This window comes from Strix uralensis, chromosome 4 (genome assembly GCF_047716275.1).
Source record: "Strix uralensis isolate ZFMK-TIS-50842 chromosome 4, bStrUra1, whole genome shotgun sequence".
In the NCBI taxonomy this organism is placed as follows: domain Eukaryota; kingdom Metazoa; phylum Chordata; class Aves; order Strigiformes; family Strigidae; genus Strix; species Strix uralensis.
This window is the reverse complement of record NC_133975.1, coordinates 99,290,897-99,300,896: the sequence shown is the minus strand read 5'-3', so window position 1 is coordinate 99,300,896 and position 10,000 is coordinate 99,290,897. Positions and strand designations below refer to the sequence as shown.

At 36.7% G+C, this 10,000-nt stretch overlaps 1 protein-coding gene across 11 annotated transcripts in view; it reads left to right on the top strand.

The window, feature by feature from the left end:
* The window catches only part of CDIN1 (CDAN1 interacting nuclease 1), a 130,784-nt gene that overhangs the window by 36,913 nt on the left and 83,871 nt on the right, over nucleotides 1-10,000 (top strand). The window contains exon 1 of one of the 11 annotated variants that reach the window (XM_074868191.1): nucleotides 6,550-6,589. The exons of the other annotated variants lie outside the window; for them this stretch is intronic. Coding sequence (XP_074724292.1) covers nucleotides 6,559-6,589 — 31 coding nt within the window. The 5' untranslated portion in view covers nucleotides 6,550-6,558. Of the gene's footprint in view, nucleotides 1-6,549; nucleotides 6,590-10,000 lie in introns of those variants that run through there. 11 annotated transcript variants of the gene reach the window in all.

Genomic DNA, 10,000 nt, shown 5'->3' with positions numbered 1-10,000 from the left:
TACAGTTTCTGGATGCGAACAAAATATATCCTTTTAGAGTTTTTACTATCTGGGTTTGAGCAGGGGAGCCTTGTGTGCCAGTTTTCAGTCTGTGACAAGCTTCAAGTTCTGTTGGGTTGCTGAACAATTTGAAGAATGTGCTCTCTCTATGTATCCTTTGACTTAACCAAGTTCAAAACCTATTACTCAACCGAGCACCGTAATAATTCTTCTGCCTATTACCTTATTAAATCTCTCAGATTATTCTATCAATGTATGGAAGATTAACTCCTAACAAAACTGTGGGGCCAAGGGAAGAGAGTGCCTTATACAAGCATAATGGAACCCTATGAATGTAACATCATTTATTGCCGTTATCTCTGTATCCTAAAAAGAAAAATAAAATTGATGTTGTCATTAAAATAGATAAAATCTGTACTTAGAGACTTAGAATCCTTTTAAAACATTGAACTCCAGGGTGCAAAACAGTATTCTAGATGTAGTCTAATAAATGCCAAGTAAAGGGGATAATCACTTCCCTCAATCTGCTGGTTCTGCTCCTTATAGTAAAGCCCAAGTTGCTGTTGTCCACCTTCTCTGCCACAATACAGTGCTGGCTCATGTTCAGCTCGCTGCCTCACCAGGGCCCCCAGGTCCTTTTCTGCAAGGCTGCTTCCCAGCCAGTCCGTCTCAGCCTGCATTGTTGCCAGGGGTTCCTCCTTCTCAGGTACAAGACTCTTCATTTGCCCTTATTAAATTTCATGAGATTCTTGCTGGCCCACTCCTCTAGCCTGTCTGTCTAGGCCCATCTGAATGGCAGCTCTTCCTCCCAGTTTGGTGTCATCTGCAAACTTGAGGAAAGTATACTCTTTTGCATCCTCCAGGTCATTGGTAAAGATGTTAAACAGGAATAGAAATTCATAATTGCAATTACATAAAGAGGAAGAAGTGCAAAACTTACATTTTTTTTTTTACTCTTACCTTTTCTGCCCTCTTTTTATTTACACTTAGATAATAATGCAAGATACAATCTCAAGCTGCTTCTGTATGACTACCTGCTATTGATTATTAACATGACAGTAACATGTATATAAGGTCAGAATATCCTCCCACCTTCCTCTACTTTCTCTTAGCTAGTGAATAAGCAACTTTAAAAGAGAAACCAATATCATCAGGATTTCTACACACAGCTTTTGGTGAAATGTTTAAAAAAAAAAAAAAAAAGCAATGAGTTGGAGTTTATATGCTCAGGTTGAGAGGTTTGGCAGGGCAGCGCTAGTATCCATCACTTCGTTGAAATGCATCTACAGTCCACTTGCCAAGTGAAGACAGAGAGATGGAAGGCCAGAATTAGAAAGCAGTTCTAAAACAAGCATTCTGCAGCATTACAAATTGCACAGTACAACTATAATTACTAAATTTTAGACAGTATGTATAATAAAAGGTAATTCAAAACTCTGGCTTCAAAATCGTCTAGTATATTTATACAGCATACATAACATAAACTGTTTGCTCCAAGAACGCTACCTAAATGTGAGTTGCTTGTATGTCAACAGTCCTTACCATACATAAAATCAATTTCGAAGTTGTATCACCTCTGCTAGAAAATGCTTCATAGTTAGCTTTTAGAAATTATTTTCAACTCTGAAGAAGCTCTTATGCAAGAATCTCAAATTGCTTAAATCTGCAGGAATTAAAAGATACATTCGAATAAGTCTTATTTCACATTTTTCTTTATTACAGAGTGTTTGCTACCTGATACACATACTGTAGGAATATGCTTCATCTTTCAGAAGTGTATTACCATTGTCTAATTATCAGAGTGTGCTAATGCAGAATCCACGGGAGTAAGGATTTGGTTTCAGGCTGATATCCTGTAGTTATGTTAAAATACAGCATATTTAAGAGAAATTACTATGTGCCTAACAAATCTAGACATACAACAGGACCAATCACTAGTCTTTTAGGCTGTGAAAATGCTAAATGCAATATATTGCTGGTTGTAAAAAGAGTCTTGAATATAACACTATCTTCACTTTATGTCTACTCAGTATGCAAAAACTTAAGTTGCAGTAGGTTGCCTTCCAGTAAAAATTACAGGTGCACAGTAGGTCTTGGCAATGTTCTGTTGTACTTTTTTGTGTGTGTTTTTCCACATGGATTAAATTTTGTTCAAGCCAATTAGTATCGGAAAACAAGAGCTTTATACTTAGGTCGAGTATTTTGCTGGGTGACTTCTGACTGTGGTCCATTAGGTTTGCATTCTGTTGACTGACAGTTGATTTCACTGTTCAAAATGATAACATCGCATAAATTACAGTTTATTTGCATTTGCACACATACTATTAAACACAGAGTGAGTCTTGAGAAAGTGTCGTTTTTGACCAGTGATAGTGTTTCTAAACAAGCATTTGAAGTTACTCTTAATTTTTCCATTTCTCCATATTCCTATTTTTGAGTTCATACTGATAATGCAGAATATTTTTACAAAGGCAGGGACAGGAAGTATATCAGAGGTTTAAGCTGTGCTTCCAGAACTAGAAGTTCCCTCTCTGGAAAAAAAAAAAAAAAAACAGTTTTTTAGATATCTCATTACTGTGTATCTTCCTCTTGACTGTGGGAAACATCTGTCTTCCTTTAGTTGCTTTGAAGAGAATGGGTGAGGATAGGGACAGCTTTCAAAGCAGATTACTTACCCTAGTGAAAACAAATTCTACATCGTCAAAACAGAAACAAAAAAGATTCCCTCTGCATCAGAGTCCAGATTCTGCCTCTGAAATTAGAGTGCACTCCAGTTTTTTGATCTGCTTGTCAGTATTTCACTTGTTCTCTTTTTAGGAATGGGGAAACTATTTTTTCTTCACCATTAGATTGACTGTTAACAAGATGCTTTTTTTAATTTGCTGTGTAATAATCTTGTCATGCAGCTACAGAACAGGTCTCATGCAGGTATTCAAAGCAAACTTCTCTTACAATTGAAAATTGTTATTGAATTAAGTTGAAATTGAATTAAAACTTTTGCTGAAGAAACTGGAGAGTGGTTCTAGAGTCCCAATGTGGGTTGCATGCGAGCAGCTTATTTTCATCCCATTAACTCTTGGATGAGAAAAGCATAGTGGAACAGAAGCAGGAGGCTGAGGCTACAATGCAAAAGAACATTTTTCATGTGACCAGTTTTACTATATACTTTCAACATGAATACTGACGTTAGGTTAGTGAAGCCAGCACTGTTGGTCTTTCTTTTCTTTTTCTATGTGGGAAAATACTTATTTTTATTTCCACTCGCTCTGGACAGCATGCACAACTGAAGTGAACGATGCTGACATGACTGGGTTTCTAACCACTACACATCACCTTCTTCCTGATGATCTTGAAATACTAGCTTATTCACTAGCCATGTTTGAGTTTGGTCCAAATACTACTCCCAGTTTACAAATGAAACAGTTGAACCATGAACAGGTTAATTAACTTGGCCACAGTCCTGTAGAGAGCTTGTGTCAAAGCAAAGACAAGGATTCAATCTTGTACTTGACAGGCATGGATTTGTGAGAGCTAGACACTTCTGAATCCACGTGTACTCATTCCCTGCTTCCTCTTTAAGTTTAGAAGGGGAAAAATGGATGAGCACAAGATGAAGGGCAATTTTTCTTTTTAACCTCTATAAGTCTGTTGTCCACTTTTTCAGAGAAAATTCAGTAGCTTTTCTATAACACTGAGCAAGGCTCAGTCTTCTCATTTCTGTATAAACATCTGATGAATGCAGCCTCAGTAGTGCACTGATGAATTGGTGCTGGAGAAAACTTTTCTTGAGACAGTATTGCTGAGAAAAGCTGTTTGCCTTCAAATCCTAAAAGTTACTTTTCTTTGGACTATTCCAGCTTCTCTTTATAGAATATATTAGAGAAAGCCCATGTCCTGTTAGGCAAAGAAAGTGCTTGGTGTTAATGATTGCACATCAGTGAGCTACTTGACCAGTGTCATCTCAGATTTTAAATCACAGCCCTCAACTACAGTAAGTTGTTTCTGTTTATAGAAATGGATATCTTCAAACTCATGGGAGGTAAACATTCTTTAGTGTGAGACGTATTCCTTCCATAGCAGATTCACTAGCATCTGTATATATATTGCTACTTGAGCATAACTTACCAACAGCAGCAGGAATGGGTCTTGCTGTCTTTGCTAAAAATGCCTTTCACTGCAAATAACCCAATTTAAACTTTTCTTCAAACCTTCCCCTAGCATATATGCAACACTGTGCTGACACACGAGCATTAAATTCCTGGAACATTTTACCACCAGTTTTGTCCTTAATAACTACAGCATCCATGTCCTTTGTATTGGAGGAGCTAAAAAAGTATTGTGTGACTTAACTTTGCTCTACTTCAGAATGACTCTGCTTGAGCAAAAAGCTTAAAAGCTAAAAAGGGTGCTCAATGCAGTGCCTGAAGGGTGTTACTGAGACATCTCAATTAAAAGGTGACTATACAACAAAATTCAGGAAGAGTCGTTTGAAAGGGAGATCCAAATGTTTGACATCCTTGGAACTGTCTTGAGCAGCCAGTGGAAAAACACCAAAGAAAACACTGATAAGCAGTTGAAAAAGCATTGAAAACCAATGAAAAACAATTTGCTGAGGGCTGCTGTTGGGATTTTTTTTTTTCCATGTAGGATCCATGATCCTGAAACCTCTCCTTAGGTTAGGTGTTCCAATCTTTTAGCTAAAATAAAACAAACTCCATTTTTAGTTTCTTTTTTGGGTCTCCTTTCTCCAAAAGATGATAGAGACTGCAAGTAATAAACTTACCTGAGTTTAATCACTTCTTTGACTAAGGAGGTTGGAACCCACTATTCGAAAATCACAATAGTCAGGTCAACAAAGTATAATGCTGCCAGCTAAGGTCTCTTCTGATTTTTAAATTAATAGTTAAACATTAGATAGGCCAGACCGTGCAAAAAATGTATGTGGAATCCTCAGGCAGGAGGGGAACACATGACTGGCCCTACTCAGTCACTGCTTTATGGTTGCAGCATGGTCAGCACTGTGCTATTTGATGCCTTTGAGACTCTGATTCAGCTCAGCAGCAGAACTCTGGGCTCCTTCTGGCTTAAACCACAGCTGTACAAGGGAGATGTTGGTTGACTGAGGTGAGTTCACTGGCCAACCACCAAGATAGTAAAGGGACTGGATCCCTTGCCCCATGCGAAGAGGCTGAGAGGGAACTGGGGCTTCTTCAGCTGGGAGAAGAGATGGTTTTGGGCGGCTGAAGAACAGCCGGCTGGTACCTGTGGAAGGTTATTAGGAAGACAGATGCAGGCTGTTAACAGCAGTGACATGGTGGTAGGATGAGAAACAGGTATAAATTGAAACACGAGATGTGGACAATTTAACAACTTTAAATAACTTTTGTGGTCTATTAACATTACGTATTCTGCTTTTTGTTTCCCTAAAGTAGATGCTCATTACTTATAAAACTAATTTTGTGACAGATTTTCAAGATTAAAGTTTTCTTGTGTAATTAGCCCTTGAACTTGTTTTGGTAAGCCTTAAAATTATGGTGTTAAAATAATTAATGCTGTTATCCAAAGTTTATTGCATATGTATGACTACAGAAAGAGACGCGATCTAGGTGTGATTATCTAAGGAAAAGTCCTACAGAAGATTGAAACTGAACGTAGTAACTGTAATTATCTAAAAGGAAGTCTATTACTGTATGATAAAACTGTCAAAATAATGATTGGGGGCTCCTACAAATCATGCAGAAGATCAATAAAGCTAATCTTACGTCATAGCTTGAGAATTTAGAAATTGTATTTTGACCTTAATTCACGATGGAGCCATTCAAAACATATTTAATAAATGGGTTATAGTACTTCTTCTTAATTAAAAATTAAAACTACTCCCAATAGTTTTCCACAGTGAAATAGGGAATATATTTCCAGTTCACATGGTGGGCATGTTATTTTACTGATTGCTTAGTCTTTTTAAGGAATTATTTGTTGACTTTGATCTATTACTCATGTACACAAAATCTGTGGTGATACCTCTCCCAAAAAAATTCTTTGTGGCTCAAGAACCCTGTTTTGGGTGGTTAAAAAAAAAAAAAAAATCTAGTCCTTTTTCCCCTGCAATTTACTTTATTCTCCATTCTATATAGGAGCTTATCCTTTATCCTCCTATATCTGAATGCCTTCCAGTAGTGCGTTAAGCTGTATGACTGCATATCTGTCACATGTTCTTTGTTCTCTTTTCTTCTTCCAAGGAGAAGCAGCATATGCAGTGAAGTGTTTGGTTTGGTGGGTTTCACTTTGTTTTGTTTTAGTATACATATATAAATGTTCTGTATTTGTTAGAGAGGAAAAAGTGAAAGAAATGTGGCTTTCATGGGGAGCAGATGGGAGTGGGGGCCCTGTGTTCACTGCACAGTCTCAAATAGGCTATTCAGAAGAAACTCCATTTCTTCCTTTCTGCATTCCCCAGTACATACAAATTTCACTCTTACGGCATGAGTTCTGTTGGAGTAGACAAGTACAGCATTACACTGCTTGGCTAAAATGCCTTTCTTCTTCTGCAGCTTTCCCATGAAGATGGATCAGGAGGATATTGCAGAATGTAGGTGAATTTGTTCTTTTCAAATCACTGTTCCCTAAGCAATGCGTATGTCTAGCTTTTTTAGCTCAAATTCCTTAAAACTTTTTTAAAAATTGGATGAGATATGCTTTTAATTTGGCACCTGGTCCTCAAGTAGGTGCCAGAATAGATCTTTGGTAAAATGGTATTTTTTACCATCATGCAGTTGCAGCATTACTTGTCTAATTATTTTTTTTTTTGGCTGAATCACATTATGTATTAATGTGATAATTGTCATACCAGATCAATTAGTGATCTTTTCTTAATCATAAAATTGTTTAATGTAGATAACAGTTGCTGCATCTATGAAAGCAGCCCTAGGCGTGATAGGTTTCAGAAAATTCACTCCCAACTCTGTCCCCCACAGTTACAATATAGATGAAATGTTGCTTCTGTCAATTGTACCACAAGATGGGAAAACGATAAAGGTGCTGTAAGACATGTTGACCTTCAGAAAGTGACAAAAACAGCTATACATTGTTCCATAGGCTAGAATCCTGTGCTTGACAGTAGGTAGTACTGGGCATTTTGGCAAGAGGTATTTTTATGTGGTAGGGGAACAACAAATTCTCTGCAGTAGGCACTTACAGATAACCTTTACCCATATATCTTTTGTCTCCCAAAGAAGTTCTTAAAGCAAATAATGGCATTTGTTCTGTATCACTTCCAAAATGCTGATTCCTTTTTGAGAATTGCTATTATTTCAGTTTGCTTGGTTTTCTTTTTAGTTTGAATACTCACAATTCTAAATATCCAGCATTTTTAAAATCCTGTGATGTCTTTGGCCCTGATGTTTTGTAGCTTTGAGTTTCATAAACACGTGTCTTTGCATAGAAAAAAGGTTGAAATCTAAGTGCTTTCTGCAGAGTTACATGAATGCCCAGGGGTGTTCTGACACTCAACAGAAATGGTAAGCAGACATCTTCTTTTGTGATGTCCCTCTTTTTTTGTGTCTTCTAAAAATGCTTCTTTTGCACAAGAGTTGTAAGTTTTTTAAGGCCACCACTGATTCTTTTCTGTCTTTGAACCCCTGGATGTCAAGTGGACATTTTTGAGATAGGATGACAGAAATGACTGTAATGGTTCCAGGTGAGTCTAAGCAAGAGGTATCAGTTATAAGGAGTTTGGTGATGTTTCCAAGTCCATTTCTTCTTGTTCATCCTAATTAGAGTCAGTTGTTAGGGAATGCGCAAACTTGCTTCAGTCAGTTTAGAGACTGGTAAAATGTACAAATAACTGACCTGTTTCTACCACTGTGCATTACTGGATGCTATGATTTGGGAATATTTTCTATCTTGGACTTTATTCTAGTGACTCTGAAGGCATAGTCTCCAAATGCTAAGCCCCAAATTCTTCACTTTTTCAACAGTGGAATCCCATAATTCAGATTAACTTTAGACTGGGAATTGCAACGTAAAGTATCTTTTTCTTTAGGAGGTGCAACTGTGTCTATTCCCTGTTGCTGTTTTCTTTAAGAAAGCTAGGAACAACTGAAAGTTCAAGTAATAGAAACAGCTTTTTAAAAATAATTTTGAATTAATATCTTGAATCCTTAGTAATACAGTTGCTCCTAATCTTATCTTCAAGACTGTAGACTTTCTTGCCTGTCTCAAGGTCACAAATCAGAATTCTATCTGGTTTTCTGAAGAACTTTCTTCTTTCTCCCTGCTTTGGGGCTGATTCTTTTTTTTCTCAGTGCTTTCCTTAGCTGCTGCCACATTACAGAACTGTTTACTTCATTCAGTATCAAGAATTGCTTGATTTACAGTTAATTTTATTTTTTTCAGACTGGTAAAACAATTCAGTAGACAGAATGAAGAGGCACATGTTTCACTTAAAAATTCTTCTTCTCAATCTGCTATTGAAGCATGTATTCATTTAGCCTTAATCTTATGCTCTGAGATTTCTTTGCCTTTGTTTCAGTAAAGTAAATGAGGCCCCAGCCCTGAAAAGACGTATGCAAGGCCATCATGTACTCGACCTGAAACTTGCAGCTATGTGGAGCTACAGCTTTTCAATAGGTGCCAGTTTATTCAGATTCACCTGCAGGATCATAACCCAAGTTTGACATATTTGAATCCTCTATAACCTTAGCACTTACTTTTGTTAGGTCTTTACAAAACATTTTAAACAACCCGATTTAGTATGTGTCAACTTAACCTCACGCCACTGTTGCCTTTTGCCGTGAGGAAATGGACATGTATTTCTGAGAGTCTAATCCTTGACAGGGCTTTGGGGTTTTTCTTCGTGTGTGTGTGTGACTAGTTTGTTTCCTTAGGTTCTACAAATGAACTTCAACAAAGATTTTTTAACACAGTCTTTTTTTCTTTCGTTTTCTTTCTTATGGCATGTCCAAAAATTACAAGAGATTAGTGATGTTCAGCTTCCCCTTATGCAGTGGTATTGGTCATTCCTTAGTGTATCACAGTCACTTAAGTGCTTGTTAGAGTGATCATTAAAAACATAATGTACTGGATATAGACTTTATTGTATAATTCCCTAATCACTGCTAACTTACCTAAGCATATAATTGGCACTAATATTTACCCCCTTCCAAGTTTTCTCTGCTATTTGCTACTGTGTAACTTCTCAAAGTAGGAGGATAGCATACATGAAAGATTAAATCCTTGCCTAAAGAAGCTTATTTTCCTATTAATGGAAAATCGTTACACCTTAGTGAAAATCATGTCGAGGATGTTTAACGATGTATGCCAACAGTGATGTGTGGATGCAAAAGAATTGCTATTGGCTTTGCATTTTCAGTGCCTTTTGTTTGTTATGTTTGAATAACATGTTAGTTTATAAACTAGATGGTAGAATGTTTTAAGTGTCTTTATAAATTTATGAATTTTTTAACAACTGGCTTTGCTGCAAACTGAGCTTTCCACTTCGTCATCTAGTGAGTGGGATGATTGCGCTGACTGACCTGTTGTTATTTAACAGGTATCCTATGAGCACTAGTCTGCTGGTAGAATTTTGCTGTGTGATAGAAAGGAAAGTTTTGTTCATGAAGAACAATAAAAGGAAACTGGTTACTGTGAAATTACCTATATGTTTTCTCTTTCCTGGCCCAGTACTGACTGCCAGGTATAATTTCTTTAGCCTAGGAAAATATCCCTGTGCAACCACTTGAAGATAGCAGTTCATGTGTAACGAATAAGATAAAGAAATTTTGGAATTGGAACAAAATATTATTTCAAAATTGTTTCCACATTGTACTTAGAATAGCAACTTTTGGAAACCCAAACGATAAAATGTAAAAGACAGATTTTTTTTTTTATATATCCAGTTTAAATTTTATAAAAAATAGGAATATTATATGTATTTCTGCCTATGGATAACATCGGTTTCATTCCATTTAATCCATTTTCTCTAACTATATGAGTTTTTTCT